Source organism: Laccaria bicolor, genomic scaffold (genome assembly GCF_000143565.1).
Source record: "Laccaria bicolor S238N-H82 LACBIscaffold_21 genomic scaffold, whole genome shotgun sequence".
Classification (NCBI taxonomy): Eukaryota; Fungi; Basidiomycota; class Agaricomycetes; order Agaricales; family Hydnangiaceae; genus Laccaria; species Laccaria bicolor.
Genome location: NW_001889892.1, coordinates 479,971 through 501,431, shown reverse-complemented (window position 1 = coordinate 501,431; position 21,461 = coordinate 479,971). Strand labels below are relative to the sequence as shown.

At 47.0% G+C, this 21,461-nt stretch overlaps 8 protein-coding genes across 8 annotated transcripts; 4 read left to right on the top strand and 4 right to left on the bottom strand.

Annotated features, from left to right (window-relative positions):
• Positions 1-1,276: 1,276 nt before the first annotated feature.
• On the bottom strand, positions 1,277-2,300 carry LACBIDRAFT_329415 (uncharacterized protein; the record flags this gene model as incomplete). The annotated part of the gene is made up of 2 exons (XM_001883450.1): positions 1,277-2,216; positions 2,260-2,300. 2 exons carry the CDS (start codon positions 2,298-2,300, stop codon positions 1,277-1,279), a joined length of 981 nt encoding a protein of 326 aa, XP_001883485.1.
• A 703-nt stretch (positions 2,301-3,003) lies between these two features.
• Positions 3,004-3,216, bottom strand: LACBIDRAFT_302582 (uncharacterized protein; the record flags this gene model as incomplete). Its single annotated transcript, XM_001883449.1, has 2 exons — positions 3,004-3,046; positions 3,107-3,216. The coding sequence occupies 2 exons, from the start codon at positions 3,214-3,216 to the stop codon at positions 3,004-3,006; spliced, it is 153 nt and encodes a 50-aa protein (XP_001883484.1).
• Positions 3,217-3,793: 577 nt separating this feature from the next.
• On the top strand, positions 3,794-6,309 carry LACBIDRAFT_329414 (uncharacterized protein; the record flags this gene model as incomplete). The annotated part of the gene is made up of 6 exons (XM_001883552.1): positions 3,794-3,804; positions 3,860-4,147; positions 4,232-5,229; positions 5,470-5,666; positions 5,720-5,969; positions 6,197-6,309. 6 exons carry the CDS (start codon positions 3,794-3,796, stop codon positions 6,307-6,309), a joined length of 1,857 nt encoding a protein of 618 aa, XP_001883587.1.
• Positions 6,310-8,284: 1,975 nt separating this feature from the next.
• On the top strand, positions 8,285-9,034 carry LACBIDRAFT_329413 (uncharacterized protein; the record flags this gene model as incomplete). The annotated part of the gene is made up of 4 exons (XM_001883551.1): positions 8,285-8,331; positions 8,458-8,470; positions 8,576-8,596; positions 8,765-9,034. 4 exons carry the CDS (start codon positions 8,285-8,287, stop codon positions 9,032-9,034), a joined length of 351 nt encoding a protein of 116 aa, XP_001883586.1.
• A 1,763-nt stretch (positions 9,035-10,797) lies between these two features.
• On the bottom strand, positions 10,798-11,812 carry LACBIDRAFT_236861 (glycoside hydrolase family 18 protein; the record flags this gene model as incomplete). Its single annotated transcript, XM_001883448.1, has 2 exons — positions 10,798-11,401; positions 11,469-11,812. The coding sequence occupies 2 exons, from the start codon at positions 11,810-11,812 to the stop codon at positions 10,798-10,800; spliced, it is 948 nt and encodes a 315-aa protein (XP_001883483.1).
• A 547-nt stretch (positions 11,813-12,359) lies between these two features.
• Positions 12,360-13,732, top strand: LACBIDRAFT_329411 (uncharacterized protein; the record flags this gene model as incomplete). The annotated part of the gene is made up of 7 exons (XM_001883550.1): positions 12,360-12,537; positions 12,573-12,608; positions 12,708-12,719; positions 12,833-12,834; positions 12,947-13,119; positions 13,367-13,598; positions 13,673-13,732. 7 exons carry the CDS (start codon positions 12,360-12,362, stop codon positions 13,730-13,732), a joined length of 693 nt encoding a protein of 230 aa, XP_001883585.1.
• Positions 13,733-15,684: 1,952 nt separating this feature from the next.
• Positions 15,685-17,610, top strand: LACBIDRAFT_302576 (uncharacterized protein; the record flags this gene model as incomplete). Its single annotated transcript, XM_001883549.1, has 7 exons — positions 15,685-15,743; positions 15,800-15,833; positions 15,886-16,750; positions 16,807-16,855; positions 16,915-16,948; positions 17,003-17,193; positions 17,241-17,610. 7 exons carry the CDS (start codon positions 15,685-15,687, stop codon positions 17,608-17,610), a joined length of 1,602 nt encoding a protein of 533 aa, XP_001883584.1.
• A 1,103-nt stretch (positions 17,611-18,713) lies between these two features.
• On the bottom strand, positions 18,714-19,233 carry LACBIDRAFT_150072 (uncharacterized protein; the record flags this gene model as incomplete). Its single annotated transcript, XM_001883447.1, has 2 exons — positions 18,714-18,892; positions 19,182-19,233. Coding segments are annotated over 2 exons (231 nt in total), but the record flags the coding sequence as incomplete, so codon positions are not given.
• Positions 19,234-21,461: the final 2,228 nt, after the last annotated feature.

Here is a 21,461-nt window from a genome sequence, read left to right as displayed (position 1 = left end):
TACGTGCTTGGGTGCGTTTTGAAGGATATTTAGTGGGCTACAAAAAACGGGTCCTAACCGGTTAAGATCTGTCCATTTAGACCGGTTTTTTTGCGGTCTTTAGGTCTCAAAAATAAAAAAACCGGACTGCAGGCCCGGTTTTTTGCGGTCTTGGTCCGGTCTGGTTACGGTCTTTTTCCAGTCATGAGACCGGACTTCCAAACACTAACATGGGAGATAAAGTGACATTCGTTGTCATTCATGTGGCTATTCCAGTCGTGGAAATGCTTTGAAAGGTCCTTTTTCTCAGCCATCCAGAAAGTCATGAGATAGACACATGGCTTACCTTGTTGTGCTGTGTGGGAAAGAACACAGATTGGCACTATGACCCCTTGAGCAGAGGTTCCTCATCTAAGAGCCTTCGTGAGATGCGTGATGCTTCGAAAACATCAGAATATGTACTGTCCGGAAGGTCAACCTCTCCGATAAACTTCTTGCGAAGCTCTCATAGTTGAGCTTCCTTGTCAACCTCCTCATCATCACTATTAGTGTTGGGTAAGTCAGGCAATCACTCATTGTCAGTGAGTTTCATGAAAAGCTTCCTGGAGACCTTTGTTGCCAAGTCGAGTGAGAACACAGTAGACCTGATGCGACGTGAAGAGTGGTCAGCAGAGGTATATGGAGTGACGCGACGTGACGTGAACCTTCTTGCAGGGAGACAGAATGACAGTGAGATCTGAGATCTGAGAGGCGTGCATTGTAGGGCTGTAGGATGAATTGGCACTTTGGATCGGACAAATAGGAAATATTTGATGATTTTGAACAATATTATGTTACATATACAATAATTAATTTCGGCATATCAATCGGCAGTGTACAAATATTGGTGTTAGCCATGATTTTGAAGCTGGCTGATCCCTGTTGCCATATATTTCTCTGTGTAATTTGCAGTCTTAGGCATTGAAAAATAACAGAGATCATGGATGCTGTGTTCCTCCATATGCAAGCGTGTTTCCATTCCAATCAATCATGCAGCCATGTACAAGTTCGATGATGAGAAGATCACCTCTAATTAGACAAGCCAACACTATTGGAACATGCATTACATCATGCACAGGACACTCTTGGGGAACGAAGATATGGAAAGGGATAATTTGGGGATAATAGGTATGTTACCGTATGCACGTCCATCAAATCTCTGATGACATTCATTTCAGAAATGGATTGTTTTCGAAGCTGGAGCCTACATAGGACCTGAGGGCGCATGATCGATTTTTTTTCATGATTGAGATTCGATTCACTCACCGGTTTTAGATATTTCTATTTTATGCCAGTCATCGACTTGGACATCCACCCCCCACAACTCAATGTTGTGATAAACACCACTCTTCATGACTTCTTCATACCTGCCGCTCCGATACCAAATGGACTTTGTGTAGGTGAAAGGAATATCGATTATAGACTTCTTGATTAAAATCGTTGCCACCACCTTCTTCATCGGAGGAATGGCAATGGCTGAACTCGATGTCACTGTCTTGGCATGGGTGGTCGAGCCACCCCATGTGTATGATGTGTTGACAGTGTATGTGGTCTCCACTCCGGTTTCTGCAAGGAAAGGTATTTCAACTTTGCCAGATATTCTTGTGGACAATGATCCCCCGATTGTGGTAGTCCAGGTGCTGACATCAGAGACGAGGTAGGAGTATGTAAGATTCTGGGTGATGGTATCCGACGAGGAGTCATTGTGAACCATTGTTGAGAGCGCGATTTCTGGTTGCAACTTGGTGATAGAGGTCTCGGATGGATCGGTATTGTAGTTGATGCTGGTGATCACTGCATAGAGAACTGGTTCGCTGACCTTGATCCATACCAAATCGGACTGGGCTGTGACCACAAGTATCTTGCTGTCAGCGAAGTTGGGATCTGATTTGAGCTGGGGCACAATGAAGACCCCATAGGGAGTACAGAATACGAAAGTGTCCTTGATGCCGGCAACATCTAGTAGAGTGAATAGTATGGCATTGGGTATAATAGACTTGTTGAAACTGGCAATGAGGACACCGGAACCAAAGTACTCAAAGTAGGTCCCTTCCCAGGACTGAAGGTAAAACTGCTCTGGGTTATCGGCGAGATATTCAACAATGACCTCGCATTGTAAGTCTGGCTCGGTCTTTTCGAAACTGGCAATTCCCTCGTATATGGAATAGTAGCGACCTTGGGGATCGATGAGGTAAATCCTGTCAGGAAGACAAGGAGTCTTTCGTTGATAAGTTTGCGCACTGGCATTCGAAACCTATCAATCCAGTTGGATGAGTGCGCATTATGCAATGGTACTCATCGGTATCAACTCACTTGTGTGGGTAGAAGGCGTGAGTTAGATATGTAAAAAAATTCAGGACTATTCATATAAATGCCAGCTGAGTGAGCAGACCGTCCTCCTGGTGGACAAAACCGTAAGTGTGAAAATACACTGCCCATGAGATGCAGAACTCTAAAATAGAAAAGATTATCAATCGGGCGGATCCCAGCCAAGTGTCATGTGTGAACCTCACCACTGGCATAGGGCTGCTGTCAATGCATGTGGGAGAGCACAAATATTCATCAGCAAAACCTGGGTGAGCTAAGCAGCACATGGCAGGGCTGTGCAGTGCCATAGCACCATAGAAAGGGGTATCACCTTTGCAGTCACCTGCACATTCTATGCAGCCCTACATAGAAACACATGGCTACTACATAGTGCTCCCTAGAATCATAGAGCAGATCTGCAGCCCTCAGTAGCAACCCCTGGTGTCTGCAGATTGCTAGAGGGGGGGGTATTTTTTGCTCATTTTAATACCATATTGCAGGATTTTTATGCAAAAGTGGTGTTATGAAAAATGAGTTTATTGTCTACACTACTACATTATAGTGCTACATACCCTAATACTCTACATAGTACTGTGGCAAGAGAGTCTAATGTAACGATAGCAAGAAATTGCAAGTAAAATAATGGTGGTGGTGGTGTAGACATGTGGACTCACTTTGTTATACCTGCAAGGTGACTGTGGCTGCAGTGTTGTGACCCATTCTGTGCAAGGAGGTTAGGTAAATGGCATGTCACAAAGAATAGGGCATAGGACATGCTCACCTTGTGGCCTGTAGGTCGTTGCAGGCAGGTGCCAGCAACATGTGTTCACCTCCCCTCATGCATCCTGAGCCCTTGATTCCAACCCAAATCCTTCCCGAGTCAGCCCACATCCATCAATGAGAGGAGGGGCACACAACATCAAGAGGGTGTCATCGAGAGGCATAGTCACAGTGTACCTAAGTAGAGTATCATATGTCAGTGCTGAGCCATGGACAATTACTTACCTTATTTCTTGAGGTTTGAGTGGTTGGGTCAGGCAAAGACAATGTGCGAAAAGGCGGTGGTGATGTTTGAGGAAAGAAAGAATGGTGCAACTTACAAATTTCTTGATTTTTGGAAAGTGAACAAGTCACATGGTGGTTTAGGGTATGGTGCACCAGACTTAGTCACCGCTAATTTTGTACAGTGGCCAATTTGGCTGCGGAAATTTTTCAAAATTTTGGGGGAAGAAATTTAGACCACAATTTGGGCCAAAAGGAGGCTGAAATACACGTGTGCAACCCAATTAGATATATCAGATGTGTTTTTAAGCTATTTACTCCCTAAAATGCCCTACAAAAGCAAGTCGAAGAAGACATCAGTTGCAAACACATGAAAAGTTAAAGCTCAGAAACGTCTAGATACCGAATTCAACGTGCCCAATGCTTCCAATGCGACGGATCCAGATTCGGACATCGAAGTGACAGCATGGACAGGTGGTGTGAACAATCACCCCCTTGTGTCCGACTCGGATGACAGCGACTCGGATTTCAGTGATACAGAAGAGGAAAGTGATTCAAGTGGTGATGATGTTGATGAGTTGGAAGGGGAAGAATTGGTGGAAAGCTTGCGGAAGGAAATTGAGCACGAGATGCATTTGCTGCAAGAGCTGGAACTCACCCCATATGAGAAGATAAGCAGTGTTAAGATAACTGCAAAGGAGTGGAAACGAGCAGAACAAAGTCATGGATTCAGGTATAATGGACAAGGTGAACGGATGCAGAGGAGGCATCAGGAGATGGCACGGAAAAAGGCTGAAAAGGATAAAATAACAAGAAAAAGGTAAGCCGTGGTCATTCACACAAATGGGGAACTTGCTCACAAAGAAGTCAGCCAAGGTGCTGCTATGATGCGTGCTTTTTTCAGCACACCAAAGGTTGTTGAAGAAAGAGCACAGGGGTTAGAGTGTGTCGATGAATGCAAAGAATGCAAAGAACACTTACAGCATGTTGATGAACATGAAGAACACGTTGCATCTGCCAAGTCCACGTCAAGCTCGGTGCCCCAGAAGGATCCTGACACATCTGCTGTCATCACGGACGAGGTCTTCACCGGCTATATATCCAATGTCGAGGAAGATGTTGATGAAGAAATGGAAAGGATTCTTCAGGCCGGAGTTGAGGTCAGAGATGCAGTGGATCATGCAGAAATTGAAGGATCAGGAAATGCCAGTTGCACCAGCAACGTCACTCACGAGAACTCGGAATGGGAGGATGTTTTTGAGGGCCCTTTTCGTGTCCCAAACCCTCCACCTCTTAAACGACAATGCCATGCTGTTCCCATTCAGGTTGCATGGAAGAGGCGAAGGCTTGAAGTGGCACTCGAGTTGAAGCAAGCGCTGAGTGCAATAGAGAAGCTTATCGTGTCTTGGAAAAAGAAAGTTTTCGACACGGGAAGGAACAGTCTTCAAGAGTATCGAGCTCGAGTCATACAGTCACACTTACACATGGTTCTGCATAATGGGAGGAAACACATCGAAGTGTCAGAAAGGGCTGCCGAAAGTCAAGGTTTCGCAGCAAACTGGGGTGGCAGACTTGTCCGTCGATGGGTCAGGAAGTGGGTGGCAAAAAGAGAGTTGCCGGAGTCTTCTTGTGGTGCACATGGGAAAGTTTATTCCCTTCTTGATGATCTGGCTGTCCGTGCAAAGCTCAGATCATATTTGAGATCAAACAAATGGTCCGTGGATCCCGCAAAGCTGACTGAGTTTGTGAAAGCGAAATTGATACCAACCGCTGCAGAGAAATATATCTGCCAGGTGGTTGACGAGGAGATGCCGCGAGGATTGAAGAAATACATGGAAATGGAACTATTCCCTCACGTTCAGTATCGCAAGGTTGGGAAAGGCATTACCTTGGAGACCGCACGTCAGTTCCTGCACAAGGAAGGTTTCCGATTCACAGAGCACAAAAAAGCGCTCTATTACGATGGCCACAAGTGGCCCGATGTTGTGGAATATTGACAGGATGTCTTTCTCCCAGCCATGGAGCGATACAGAAGTTGATTGGTGGAATATACCATTGGTGAGGTTGGGAAAGAGCTTGAGAAACAACCCGCAAATTATGTTGAAACACGGTTGGTTCTTGTCCCACACGACGAGATGACAGTACAGCAGAATGATGGAAAAAAGAAGAGCTGGGTCCTTAACAGCGAACATGCGTTGAAGAAGAAAGGCGTGGGACGCGGAATCCACGTTTCCGGAGTAATTTGTGCGACGAAGGGGTATCTCACAGATGCAGAGCAGACAATGGAATATGGGAAAAATTATGAGGGATATTGGACAGGTGAATTATTTGTGAAACAGGTGAGCTTTCCACATTTGAGCTGCATTGCACGAGATGATTGACTTCAGTTCAGCTTCGTGAAAAAATTATCCCTGCATTTGAACGTGCTCATGGACCAGGATATCAAGCACTTATCGTCGTTGACAACTCTCAGGGCCATTCTGCTTATGCAGAAGACGCCCTCTTGGTCTCTTGGATGAATCTTCACCCAGGCGGAAAGCAGGCGCATATGCATGCGATATGTTTTATTCGTGATGGACAGAGTTTTGATCAACCAATGATTTTTCCACCAAATCACTCCAAATTCCCAGATCAACCAAAGGGTATGCGACAAGTCCTCATCGAGAGAGGACTTTGGAAGGATAAACTTTGCATGCAATGCAAAGGTGACTGTGCATCTAATCTGTGCTGTGCAAAATGGATCCTTGAGCTCCAGCCTGACTTCAAAGCCCAGAGGTCGCTTGTTCAGGAAGTCATTGAGGAATTGGGCCATCTTTGCATCTTTCTCCCAAAATTTCACTGAATTACATTGAATTTTTCTGGGGTGCAGTCAAACGATGGCTGCATGAAAACTGTGACTACACCTTCCAGGGCTTGCAAGATAATTTGCCGAAGGCTATGGATGTGGTTGCGCTTGACACGGTTCGCAAATGGGAACATTGAATGTATTGGTGGATGGATGCTCACCAAGGTGGGCTATCCGCTCGTGATGCTCAATTCAAAGTCAAAGCATTCAGCTCCAGGAAATACACGTCTCACCGACGAGTTCCAGAGTCTCTTGCAAGACAGTTTGATTGATTAGATGGACCCTAACACGTCCATATATAGACCTACCTTCCATATAAATATAATATTACATAAGGCAGCCAAATCAGAGGTACTGAAATATTTTATCTCCGTCAGTTTTGAAGTAAATAAAAATCAGTCTGGTAGTTTTTATCAGCTGGCTAAAAGGAACGTTTCTACCAGATGGATAAGAAAAAGGTGAAGTTTTCGGCCTGGAAATTTATTTGTACAAAAGTGGTGGTGACTAAGTCTGGTGCACCATAGGTATGTTGAACTTGAAGCAATTAAATTTCGACGAAATGAAAGAAGTTGATAAGTCATGCCACCATGAATGGGAAGTCACTTGACCATATTACTTGTGTTTTGCATGTGGGAATGATGGCAAAAATCTGACTTTTTTGCCATCACTCTCACCACCTTGACCCTTCATGCTTACTCAGCTTAACATTTGTTACTCACTCAACAGCACCATATACAGTTCCAAATATGTTAGACACTTCATAGTTCAAGTTCATTGCCAATATATTTATTAGGCTGGGTTTTTGAGCATGCCTTTGTCTATATACAGCCCTCTACCAACCTGTCAATGCTACTGAACAATGCAGAAAAATTTAACTCCCTATCAGGGCTGGGTAGAAAGTGGAGGCCCCTCTATAGCACCCTATAGTAACGGCACAAGTCTCTGCAGTGCTGTATAGCACAAGCTTATGCCCACACAGGGCTGTGGCACTCTAGGGCATCCAGCCAGCTTGGTGCGTAACTATGGGAAATGATGATGTCAGCGGAAGCACTGTACCTGTCTACATGTGAAAATCAGGTTTTGCTGATGTTGCTACCAGTCGACGCTATTCAATTGATTGGTAATGGTATTGGATTGTCACAACGCCAAAGAATCAGGCTGATTTACGCTTAGGCTCGTCACTGGACAGATACTGATTTTGGATTCTATGGAATCAAAATCAATTACAATGTTGGTTTGAGGTCGAAGACATCTCCAAGACATTGAAAGTGCGGCAATTCGGGTCACATGTTTCTTGGTCATGATTGCCAAAAGCGCAATGTGTTTACCTTGCTCACTCAGCCAGAAATCACCTGTTCCATTAGCTTTATTCAAAATTGAAGTATATTAATGTAACTACACACGGCAGTTGAGGAACAAGAAGATAGGGAGGACAGAGTATAAGTCAGGAAATCCTTGGGAAATCCCTGCCCCCACCTGTGGGAACCCTATGTCCATGATAGGTGAATCAAACACCTCTTGTTCCTTACCCCACTCTTTGGCGTTGCCATATACCGATAGCAATACCTGCACTCTCTCACATGCATCGATGGCAGTCCTATGATGAGGCTCACACATGACACTTGGCTGGGAACCGCCCACTTGGTAAGGCTCTGTTCGGCAACGAGAATATGGTCATATTCTCATTTTGATGGCAGACGGTATTATTCCCACCATGCCAAATCATGTAGCCGTGGCACATGGATAGCTACCTCACACTTTATATGAATATGATATATTATATGGAGATCTTTTATTTATTATTTCTGCACATAATTATTGGTGTTCCAGCATGCAGTTCCTATCTTAGATTCTTAAATATAAAATATGCATATTGATCACAACCTAATTTAAGCTGGCGTTTTTTTTTGAAGAGTATCTTGAAGTATTGTGCATATTCTGAATACTGGGTATATTAAAATCACATATTTGAATTTTGATGAGCTATTTTAATTATTCTAATATTACTTTATATTACTATATTTCTTATTTAATCCTTTGTACCCATCTTAATAGTGGAGATTCAATGTTGGATATATTCGAGACAAATGTGAAGTAAATTGAAGTACAATAATGCCACTAATCAACCAATCCCGCACCTGCTGCGGAGTGAAATCAATGTGAGGTAGCTTTGCATGTGTTGCGGCTACCTGATTTGGCATGGTGGGAATAATACTGTCTGCCATCAAAATGAGAATACGACTGTATTCTCATTGCCGAACAGAGCCTAATCTTTTCCATTTTAGACTTCTGCATCTCGTGAGTCATGGGCAGTGTATTTTTGTTCTGTCCACCAGGAGGACGGTCCGATCACTCAGCTGGCAGCTATATGAATAGTTACTGACTTTTTTTTACATATTTAAGTCACCCCTTCTACCCACACAGGTGAGTTGATACCAATGAGTACCATACATGAAGACTGATGCACACTCATTCAACTAGATTAATAGGTTTTGAATGCCAGCACAAGCTTATCAACGACAAACTCCTTGTCTTCCTAACAGGATTTACCTCATCAATCCCGATGGCAATCGCTACTATTCCATAGACCAGGGATATGCCAGTTTCGAAAAGACCATGCCAGATTATCAATGCGAGGTCCTTGTTGAATATCTCGCTGATAATCCAGAGCAGTTTTACCTTTGGTCCTGGGAAGGGACCTACTTCAAGCACTCCACTAGTTCCGTTGAGGGTGTTTTTGTTGCCTACATCAGTAGAATCACAAATCCGCTTTCAACCGCTTTTACCACTTTTGAAAGCGTGAAAGTGTTTCTGCTTTCAAAAGTGGCAAAAGCGGGCAAATGGTTTTGGAAGTGGCTGTGAAAGAGGCCTGCGGGGCATACAAAACCCCACCATAGGAGCCTAGTTGCCTCAGGGAGATGCACATGGCCACCCCTTTTGATTGTAAGAATGGCTGAACCATTAGTGCAATGCCAACAGAGCAAGGCTAATGTGGTGGCTGTGGACCAGACAGAACACTACCGTCAGAGCCTAGTGACTGTGGAGGAACAGGCATCCCGCAGACCAGACAGAACACTACCATCAGAGTAGCAACTGCAGAGGGATAGGCACCTGTGGGGCATTTTGAGAGGCTCTGGCCGGTCCGTGGGTAAAGGGATATTGTAGAAAGACTGGCTGGGCCGGCTAGCCCATGTTTTACGAGTGATTGTCACATCTGGCTACCATGTTTGGTATGTGACATAGTGACTGACATATGTGTGTTGTGGCCAGTAATCAAGTGGCCTTCTTTGCTAACATTGGATACATCTTCCAGCTCAACGTCGCAGGCAATGTTGATGCCAAAAACTCTCTAGCTGGGAGGGGCTATTCCGAGACATGCTTGGCCATCACACTGGATACACCGACACAGATTTTCGCAGGAATCGATGGATATGCACTTGGCCTATTGTTTCATCCCAAACTGTCCTGACTACATGTTTTTTATCAAGTCTTCTTGTGGCGATCTGGTATTTTTTGTGTTATGGTGATTTGATGGTGATACTTAGTTTTTCAACTTCTTGACGTCTTATCTATCATTTGCTTTCACCCATATACCTCTCTTTATAAGTAATATAACAGAGTTTTTTCTGATGATGGTACTTCTAACCTCCATAGTGTTTGAAAGTCTGGTCTGGTCCAGTCTTTTGATGCCCAGGGGCTTTAACCGTAACCGTAACCGGTCTACCCTTTTCCCAGAAGTCAAAAAGACTGGACTGGACCGCAAAAGACCACGCGGTCTTTTGTGGTCTTTAGACCAGTTTCAGTCTGCATCAGTTTTAACCGGTCTATGATTGGTCTTTAGGCTAATATTTTAAAATTATGAATTGGTAAATTTATTAACATGTCTACTGGCTTTAAAACGAGCCCAAGAACGTTAAATTCGGTTAGGAATTGGTGTTTCTATAAAATAAGTCTGGTACATCTACTATTTCCAAAAATATTTTACAATTTAATTCATATCTCTCTCAATTCTTTACCAAATTGTATGTTCTTGGGTGTGTTTTAAAGGGTATTTAAGGGGCTACAAAAGACCGGTCCACACCGGTTAAGACCGGTTCACGTTAACCGGTTTTTTTGCGGTCTTAACATCTCAAAAATAAAAGACCGTAACCACAGGTCCGGTCTTTTGCGGTCTTGGTGGTTACGGTTTTTTTCCAGTCACGAGACCGGACTTCCAAACACTAAACCTCCAATTACTTGCCTCCTGTTCTACTCTCCTTCTATGGACACTTTGAAGTTCCTCCAGGTATACATATGATTCTCGTTTTTAGTTGATCCCCACTGAATTCATACATGTTACAATAGTCACTCTACCTCTAAATGTGGCAAAACCAAATTGGCATTGCCCCTAAAGTTGCAGCCCCCACTTTCGTCCCGCATGGCGGAGTAGAATTTTTTTTTAAATTGGTACACACTAAAAAACTTGTTGCTGCTGTTTTTTTTCTTCATATTTCCACACCATCGATTTGGAAACACCCAAAAACGCAACGATACCAATGAAGATTACATTATTTCATCGGAGTAGTAGGCGCGGATTGTTAGCCCAGAGGTTAAATTTTATTGGTAGCTTGACAGAAGTGCGTAACTCAGTTAAAGTGGTGCTGTGCGTCGGAGACATCTGTGACACTTTGTGTGGTTGAAGATTCGCTAGTGGCATCAGAAGACTTCAACGCAAGGACCTCCTTCCAATTAACCATCGCCACCTTCATCACCGTTGCCCATGTCCAAGGCTTGTTCGGATCCGGTTCCGAATTGAAATACTCCCAACCTGCTATCCCTCCGAATCGACTGTACTGCTGCAATAACTGCTGCACCGTTGACTTGACAGTATCCAACTCCACCCACCCATTGCCATTGTCTTTGTTCGTAAGGATGCCAGCTACTAACCTGCTTGGGTCCAATGGACAACCCGTTACAATGGCGTCGTAATCTGTCGTATCCTTCATCGACCCGAAGCCCGAGTAGAATTGAGTGTTATACCAGTCGATGGAATCGCCGTAATTCTTCTCAAGGTCGCTGTAGGTGATACCACTGAAAGGATCCTTCCCGCCTTTTAGCGCGCTAGCTACAGGGGCCAAGGTGATAATGAAATCTTCGCCAAAGTCCGACCTGAGTTTCTGGATGAGCTTTACGATATTGGCGAGGCTGTCGGGTTCTTCAATGTCGAGATCGAATCCATCGAGTCCGTGACTAGATAACAACGTGATCAAATCTCACTATCGTCCTCAAGTGCACATTGGGTATAAGAAAGACTTACTTTGTTATGCACGTTGAAAGCAGCTGGTAGTAATCGTCAAAGTCGCTAGCCAGATTTGCATACGATCCCGCAGCTGCTCCACCCAACATGCCCATCACCTTGACGCCGCTTTCCTGCATTTGTGCGACGTCAGCCCACATCTGCGTGAAGGTAGAGTCCTCGGGGGAGACATCGTTGAGGTGGATCAACTTGTTACCATCTTTATCGGCAAATAGGTGGAATGCAGCGACGATGAGATGGGTAACGACAGGTGTCAACGGCGTTGGGGAATAGTACTTGCCACCATGGTACTGTGTCTGATAATAGGCGACAACACGGTTTAAGGTAGAAGGTGCAGGCGGCATTGTCTTGAACAAGGGGGCATGCGTTGGAAAATGCACAGTTGTGACGATGTTAAATAGCTATGTTTTGTGATAAGCGACGAAGATCGTTATCTTGGACTATGCATCGTGTTTTCCCCAGAGGCCTCATGCACATGTCTAATAAGTGTGGGTTATGCGGGGAATGCATCTCGACGGCAATCTCCGTCTCAAGCTGGGCCTGAGGGCCATGGAAACTGAATTCAGCATATGGCCAGGGACCTTGCAGGACGTGTATTCAACTCTAAATTTATTGAAATCGTCGATTCGAACGTATTTGGCAGGGCTCTCGTCGGATCTGAGTCTGAGCGTTGTGATCGATGACGGTTGTAGCGCCCAGTGGTTTAGGTAAGTCGATGTGTCTGAGTGAGGCGGTGGTGATTATTGGCGACAATCCGAAAAGTTTAACCAGTTGAACGGCTGACGAATTTCAATATGAGCAAATTGTGAGGCAAGTGTCGTCATGAACGCGTACCAAATTGTTCAACAGAACTACCACGGCCGAGAATGACAATAGGTGTGTTTGCGTAACATGCACTCCGAAGACAACGGGGTATTTCTCAAGGCATATTTCTGGAGCCTCCGATCTCAGGGGCTGAGCGCTGCCGTCTGGACTGTCACGAGAACTTCTCCGGAACCCGGCTTGGGAATAGAAGCTAGATTCGACCTAAAGAACGACAAATGCTGTTGTGCAGACATGTTCTTCAATTGTGGGTTTACGGTTAACAATAACAAATGAGTTTAGTATTCTTAGATCTGAAAAATCGAGGTCTGTTGGGTAGTAAGCGTCGGCAATTGATAAGAAAAGGGGAAATGGGACGAACGTTTTTAATAATTGATTATCCATGCTGACAATCGAAAAATACTGAAGTCTCTCCAGCACCCACAGAACGTGAGTGTCGGCGAAAGATGGTATGGCTGAGATTCTAAACGTAATCCGAAAGCCTCGGTATATCATCTGGAAGGCGCGCAGATGACTGGATGGCGGCAACGAAGCGACTATAGAGGTAAGAGGACTAAGGTCAACAGGTTGAAAGATGTATTTGCGGCATGGTAGCATGTCTGTAATGTGGGTGTATCATCCTGAAGAGCATTGGCTAACTCCTCAATAATCTTTAGGAAGAGGCCATCTCTAGGTTGTTGTGGCGATACTCCCTATCTTGGGCGGATGCTGTCCACCGAACCACCATTCGGAACATCGACGTAGAGTTGGGTTGCTCCTCGGATGGGTGCAGTTTGGGAGAGGTGGTTATGAGTCAAATTCGTGACTTAGTGGAAACTAAACGGCAAGAGTAAGTATATGAGCCATCATGCATCAACGTCCGAACCTCCGTACCTTATCACCTCTACCTCCTCCGGTTCACTTCTTCGCTGTCAGGAGCCAGAATGCCCGCCATACCCCTCACAATTGCCCTCGTCGCCGTAACCTCCCTCTTCTCATCATCTCTGAGCCCTCCCCGTCATTCCGCAGTCCCGCTTGTTCTCACACTGCTATCGGCTAACCGCAACCCCCTCTCGACGGAGGAAAATGGGACACAGTGGGGGTGTAGCTTTTGCCGGGATGAGCGTGTCGAATATCATAGAACGGATGGGACTCGTTATTGTGCTTACCGAGGTGCCGTTCAGCTCTGAAGAGATCTGCACGAATCAAAGGTGGGTTTATGTCGCGAAGGTACGATTGAAAAGCCACCTACCTCATCATACCGCACTCGGGCCCTTCCTCAACGATGATCCTTATTGTCGTCTGATCGTGTCCGCGTCTACCGCGAACGTAAGTGATTCTTTCCCGCGATACTGTCGTCGCTGTTGAATACAGCCATAACATGTGCGTAGTTGGATTTACAGTCATCGCTGAGGTTCACGGGTGATAGGCGCGCAGAAACCGAGTCGTCTATGGAAATCTAAGTTGTATAAAAACCACGGGTTGAATAGCAAAGTCGGACAAACCATGCATAAAGACAAACCCAGCGTTTGGAAAATCAAGCATGATGGCGTCATGAAGGCGGCTGTCACCCTACTCGAGCCCCGTTATTGACGCGCCTGCACCACAAATTGGCAACCGTTTTCTCGTTTCATGGGGCATAGTGGAAAGCGGCATGGGAACAAGCGCGCATGGGGCTAAGTGCCCTCAGAGTCAAAGTGCCTTGAGACAAAGGCATATGGGCCCAGAGCACAAATAAGTACAATTATTTGACAGCTGAAAGCAGAACGATAGGCCATGCCAGATCTAGTGTTGCCGTCGAATCGAAGTGACTTCGAGGTGAGTTCGATTGGATTCGAAAATCACACGACTTCGATGCACTTCGAGCTACCGAAGTGAGTCGAAGTCCTTTCGTGATGGCCATCAAAAATCGCCAGAAATGGAAGTTTTCCGCACGTGAGGCGAGTTTATCATTGTCGCGTCCTCCGTCGCGTCTTCAGTCCCACCTCTTTCTTGAACTGTGGGGCTCGATGGCTCCTTTATATCGATGTCAACGTGCGCCGCTCCCTCGTCACTCCATTGTTGTCAACGCCGACCGCCGCAGAAGTAATCTCAACACCAATTCCGTGTGAAATGAGTCATGACAGTGAAAGAAAAACAAGCGGAGGAACGTGAAGATTAGAGCATTGCGCTGCGTGATGAACTCGAGAAGAATGAAGGCAAAATGTTCGAGACTTCAATTCAAAACATGGTTTTGACTGTTCCCTCTAATAAAATGCAACTTGAGTATCTAAAGATGGATGAATTTTGTGGTTTCACCACGGAACTCTGAAGATGACAGTACAGATGTTTAAAACTTTCCATTGTATCACGGTCTAAAGCTTAGATACTCTACTAGTACACTACCTTGGTGCGAGAGGCTTGACAATTGCTGATGATTTGATTGGCTGATCAATATCCGGCGACAACCGACTTCGATTCGATTCGATTCGACATCACGAAGTGGGGCGAAGTCAACACATTTCACCACTTCGATTCGATTCGATTCGCTTCGCGGCAACACTAGCCAGATCGACACATACATAGGGCGGACTCTCAACTTTTATTGTGGTACTAGCGTGACATCAATTCGGAGGTTGAAATTTAACACGTTGTGAGAACTCAGCGGCCCCAGCCATCACGTCGCTTTGAAATTTTGGGAGTCCGCCCTGAACATGTGTCGATCTGCCGTGGCCTATCGTTCTGCTTTCAGCTGGAATATTTCACTAAGTATAGGAATCGCACGTCACGCGTTACGCGTCACCACTGACAGTTTCTCTTGCTCCTTGACCCAAGCGTTGACCTCGACAGCGCCTTTGACTGGGCGAAAATAAGCACAACAAAGTTGGTTCGGAACTTCCAAGAGGGAGAAAGTGGGTCATTCGGGTGGCTACGGATATATTTCTTTTACGAAAAAAAAACGTGGACATGAATTTCTGTCTGTCTGTCACATCTTAGTCCATCTACAATCCATCTATCCATCTATCCATCTAACAAAGTGCATACCAAGCAACTCAGGTAAGTATCTAAATACCAACCTCGCCCGCTACTAATAAAGACAATGCTTCAAAGGGGGACATTAGCCTGACTAAATTGCAAAAGCTACCACCGGTGCCACGGCGGCAAAACACCCTCTTGAAAGGAAAAGCTCCGTATCAGTTCGGACACAATCAAAGAGACAGGACTCACCAAGCGCAGGTTTAGGTGGTTTCAATCTGACATGAGGATGTCCTGTCAAGGTGGTTGTGTTAAACGAACACGACCATCTACCCTTAGGCGTGACTGGGACCTTCTGAACATGAGGCAAACTGCTGCCTTTCCGCAGACGCTATATAACACAAAATAGTGGGGCTCCTCTCTCAACGCGGTTCCCTCATTCTCTAATTCCTTGTAGATCATGTTGAAAAACAGACGAACCCCGTCTTGGAAGCCAGAAGCTAACGACATTATCATTCCGTGTGTTACCGTCTCCAAATCCGCTTGGCGGCAGTCTAATATCGAATTTTGATCAGAATAATGGGCCCAACCGGTGCAGGAAAAAGCACAGTAAGAGCTCCATGCTTCAACAACCTTTCTCTCTGAGAATTTACGGCTCCAGTTCATCAATTTCATCGCAGGAAAGGACGTAACAACCGTCGGTCACGACCTCGAGTCATGCACGGCCACGATCCTCCCAGTCGTCATCCGAGACTCTTTACCAAGCGATTTTCCGGAGGGCAGAAGATTGGTGCTCGTGGACACCCCTGGATTTGGCGATACTCACCTCGATAACACCGTAATCTTGCAGTACATCGGTACCTGGCTCGAAACTATGTATGACTCCCAGAAAGGGGAGACGAAGCTCGCCGGTATTGTTTACCTCCACGACATATCATTGACACGCATGCTGGTTTCAACTGAGAAGAGCTTTGATATCTTTGAGAAACTGTGCGGGAAAGATGCTCTGAAGCGTGTGGTTCTCTGCACGACAAAGTGGTCGGACATCTACCAGGACGAGGGAGCGAAGCGGACTGAGCAGTTGGAAGAAAACCGCTGGAAGGAGATGATTTATGGCGGATCGACAGTTGCTAAATTCGAGGATTCTCAGGAATCTGCCTGGGGAGTGATTGCACCAATCATCGAGAAAGACCGATATGGAAAAATGGATGCTCTTGAAATACAACAGCAGCTGGTGATAGCAAAGAAACTTATTCCCGAAACCGAGGCGGGCCAGCAGCTGCGATATAGTCTCGACGGCTTGTTAAAACTCTTCAGACAAGCTTCTAGCAAGGATTCCTCTCGGCGCAAGGAGCTCGATGATCAAATCGCTGCCATCCGGGATTTCGCCAAGTCAGTGGATGTTCCTGTTACCCAACGCATCTTGAGATTGCTCGATTTTGTCGTCGACAAAGTTCGAGACATATTCATGCCATCTATGAACGTCTCCCTGGCTCTGTCACCCTCCAGAGGTAACAAACTCCTTGGTGAGTTTTTTAACGTGTTCGCTCATGAATCATAAGTACTCACTCACCTACCGAAGTGCCCGCCGTGGGCGCAAGGCTAGAAGCAGATGTTGAGAAGCTGGTCATGTGCGATCTCCATTCAAGTCCTTTGATCGTGTTACTTAACGACTTCATGCGCCAATCAGGTTGCTTGGCGAAACAGATCTCTTATACAAGAAAGTAAGTTGCTTGCCTGAGTTTTATGGAAGTAGACGGTGATGATGCGACTTCTAGCTGATCACGCTCTCCGATGCTGAAATAACTAATTTTGGCAGTGATAAACAGGCTACAACTGAAGTACGCTGTTGGTCTGTAACAAGGGAGGACTCCAAGCCTCTCTTTGTTGTCGCAGCTCCAAGCTTTGATTCTCACCAAGGCGGCGACTCCGCTATCTTTGAGAAGGTTAGGTCTTGGTTGAGCAGTTCGTGAGTTTTCACCTGCTTGTTGTTGACCGCTCTCTGATGCGATTCAGATGCCGCGAAGACATGATATTTGGCATCATTTACCTTCGTAGTCGGGTTCATCCACCATCCTCTGAACTAGGGGGGCGCGCGTTGGAGTTGGTCAAACAATCCGGTTTACAATCCAACATCCTCTTTGCATCTTTCGCCAGCGAAGCAACGGGTACAGTCAAGTACGGCTTCGACGGCAGTGTTGCTTCTCCTCAAGAAACCAGCGAACAAGCTTTGGAGATGTTCGACATTGCCCTTGGCAAACCCGTCAAACTTGACCTCCTGCTGGAAGAACTGCGGACCATCTCGGAAGTGGCCACCAACGGGAAAGGGAAGGGGTCGAAAAGCAGGTCCCGGGCCCTGATTTCGATAGGTCGCCGAGGTGCTTAGGCCAATCCGGGGTGTTGGAAAGACTGATGTACAACTAATGCTGGGTAGTTTTTACCATGGTCACTATTCAATATGGTATTTACCGTTTACTCATGTGCCAGCCAACTATACCAGTTCATTTTTTCCGCTCAACGCCCTCACCAGCATGGTCCGTGATCAGGTAGCGAGTTGAGGGGGTTCGTTTGTGGCGAAGACTTGAAATTCCTTGCACCTTTTGTCGACATCAACAGACATCACCTCATTTTAAATTCCATTCTCCCACCAAGACCCGGACATTCCATCCTTTCTAGGGTAAATTCATTCAAATCGCGCGGGTATGGTATCCCACCTACTCAAAAACATACATAAGACTCCGAAACCTGTTCAGTATATCAAGCAAAAAAAGAAAGAAAAACGGGGAAAGTCAAGAAAGAAAGAAAGATGGAGTTCATAAATAGAATCAAATCGAGAATCAAGTAGAAAGCATGTGTATAGAAAGCAAAAGGAGGAGAGAAAAGCTTGTCTTGTATCGTGTCGTTAGGGGAGGTGAGGTCTCGTGTTGGAGGGTGAGTGAGGTCTTGTGTTGTAGTTGGTTACTATCTTGCTGGAGGGTAGATTTCGTCTTGTCAAGGTGTCTTGTTGGAGAGAGGCAATTGTCGAGGGGAGTTTTCTCTCCTCTTATGAGGATAAGTCGTAACAGCGCCGAGCGTCAAGGTCATAGCATCATCACACCCCACCCCACCCCAACCCAACTCAAAGACTAACCCCAACCCCACCCACCAACCCCCACTGCACCTCCTGCCCCTGCCCCTGATCCCTCTTAAACACATCCTCATCCCCCCTCTCACCCCTAGTCCTAGCCCTCTGCTGCTGGGGAGGCGGACTCTGGCTCTGACTTGGGGTAGGCGACGTCGTAGACGCATACCCTCCTCCATTGGCTTCTTGTAATCGCGCACATTCCGCGCCTCCTTCTGATCTCACTAGCGTAAGGGGTCAGCTCGAGTTCGAGAATCACAGCAGAGAAAAGAAAACGGTAGAAGAGGAAGGAAGGAAGGGAGAAGACCAAGAAAGGAAGGGAGGGAGGAAAAGAGGAACGGAAGAAGGGAAAAGAAAAAAAACTCACGATGCCTATTAAGCGCATCCATCCTCGCAAACTGCTTATTACACCCATCGCACGTAAAAGGCCTATAATTCGTATGCAGCTGTTCATGCCGTTTACAATCATGTTGCCTCGCGAACCCTTTCCCGCATCCGGGCCAATGACACTGGAATGGTTTTTCTTCGTTGTGGGAGCGGATGTGGCCTGTGGGTGATGAGTTGATGTCAGTCATTGCCAGGGAAAGGAACAGGATGGAGAGGCAGGGGGGGAAAAAAAAAAAGGAGGGACGAGGAAAACGAAAAACGAGAACAACGAAAAACTCTATTTGCCAAGGAAAGGAACAAGGATGGAAAGGCAGGGGGGGGAAACGTAAAAGAAAAGAGGAAAAGAAGGCGGGTGAGGAACATGGAATGGAAGGGAAGGCGGGCGAGGAACAGGGAAGGGAGGGGAATAGGGAAGGCAGAGGTAATCGAAACCGAAACCGAAAACCGACCTTTCAAATTAAAACTCCTCGTAAACGTACTCCCACACCCCGGTATAGGACACACAAACGTCGCTTCCTGTTTCCTTCGTTTATGGCTCGCATTCGCCGTACGTCCCGTCGTCACGTTCGGTTTGCTCACTACCACTTGTCCCTGTCCTCCTCCTTGTCCACCTTGTCCTATTCCATCACCCAACCCAAGTTCCCCATCACCTCCATACCCCCGATCCCCAAACGCATCCCCCTGTTGTTGTTGTTGTGGTGGTGGTGGTTGTGAGCCCCCCCCAAACCCATACGAAATCCCAATCCGTCCACTCAACGCAACCTCCCCCTCATACCCCGCACTCGACGGAACAACCGGCAAATCATCATACCGTACCCTAGGCGACGCGTTCGGGCTCGGATACGGACTTACCCTCAACCCTCCACCTATCCCATTGGCGCCAACCCAGGACTCGGCCCCGCGCTCAGATCGAGAACCGGACGACGCTCGACGGTAGTGGCCTTTATTTGCGGAGCTTGGTGAGAGGGAGCGGAGGGGTGGGAGGGGGAGGGTATCATGCGATAAAAACGCGTTATTCGACCCAGGACCGCCACCACTCAAAGACGAAAGGAAATCGGAGGGAGGGGGGAACAGGAACCCACTTCCCCCTCCTGCTCCTCCTCCTCCTCCGCTCAACGAATGATGATGCCCATGTCCAAGCGGCTGATAATTCGGCGAAAGGTGCGTTTGGGACTGCGTGTGCGGAAGAAGATGTTGTGGCATAGGTGAAGACCTTATGTCTTCCGACCGACTCTGTCTATGATGCGATGGTCTCCCCGAATCGGATTTCGAGCGCCGGAGTTGAGAGGAGTCGGGGGACAGGAAGCCGCTTACCCCCGAGTTGGGGTTTGAGTTGGGGTTTGGATTGGAGGAACCACCACCGAAAGTGAAGTCGTTCATAGATTGTTGATGTGATGAACCCCCGCCGTATGTCTGCTGCGACCCAGGAAGTACGTCGTTCATGTTCACGGTTCCCCCATCTTCCCGCTGCTGTAAATCCAACTCAAGAGAGAGCGCGCTGCCTTCTTGTAATTGCTGCTGCTGTTGAAGGAACTCTGGGTCCCATGTAGGCGGTTCGAGTGCCGTGTCGGATTTACTACGCGTGCGGGGGTGGGCGGCGAACAGGAATGAGGTGTTGGTACCTCCTCCTGCTCCTGATGACGGTAGAAGGCCCAACCCACCACCAGCGTCATTGTTCAAAAGACGAGAGGACGAGGAAGGTTGTTGTGTGGCGCTGGCGCTAGTTGTGGTGTCCGTATGCGGGAAACGGAATGGGGAGTTTAGTCTTGAGTGAGGGGGTTCGTTGGTCGAAGATTGGTCCCAGTTTGATCTAAGTTCCGTACCTACTACTCCGTTAGTCACATTTTTAGAGGGAAGGAGATTTGCTTTGCCCACCCTGCAAGAGTGGCTCCAGCCGACTTTGAAAGGTAGGAACACCGACGGCGGCGTTAACGCCACCAGCGATAGGAGTAGCAGGTTCAATGTGCAGCTGGGGCCCGCCCATGACACCATCACCATCCGGTGCATTGATCGTCGGTGGCTCGTCGTACCCATCAGGCATGAATAAGCGCGGGGGCGACGGCGGTTTCTGCTGCAGCGGCGGTAGTGGATCCGTGCCCCAATTCGGGGACCTCACCGTCATATTTTCAAACGACTGAGCAACATCAAGACGGGGAGATGGCTGGAAATTCGTTGATTGATGGGTGTTGTTGTTATGTGCGGAAGAGACGGAGGAAGCACGGGAACGACGTTCGTTGGAATCGTCCCCATTGGAAGAGGGCGAGCTGTAGTCGTATGGACCACGATGGTGTTCCGCCGACGAGGCGCTGCTGTTCATGTACGTCGCGTATTCGTTATCGCTGTACATCAAAAGAGAAGATCCAGAGTGCGGGGCGTCGTAGTCGGTGGGATCGTATTCGAACGTGAGATTGTTGGCGGCGTTGTCGTCGTCGAAGAGGGTGAAATTGAGGTCTTCGCCGCCGACGAAGCTGAGCTCGGAGTTCCCGGAATAGGGAGAGTGGTGTGAGCCGTTGTAGGAGGGCGGAGATGTGATTGCAATGTTGTAATCGTCGTGAAAGGGCGATGAGTGATCGGGGGGTGGGGGCGAGGGGGGTATGAAGGATATTTCATTTATATACGGCGAACCTTGGTCAATAATTGAATCCATAGTGTCCAGGTAATTGTGGAAGGCTATGGAGAGGAGGCAATGCACTACACTACTTTAAACTCCGACCCCTTGTTTCATGCGA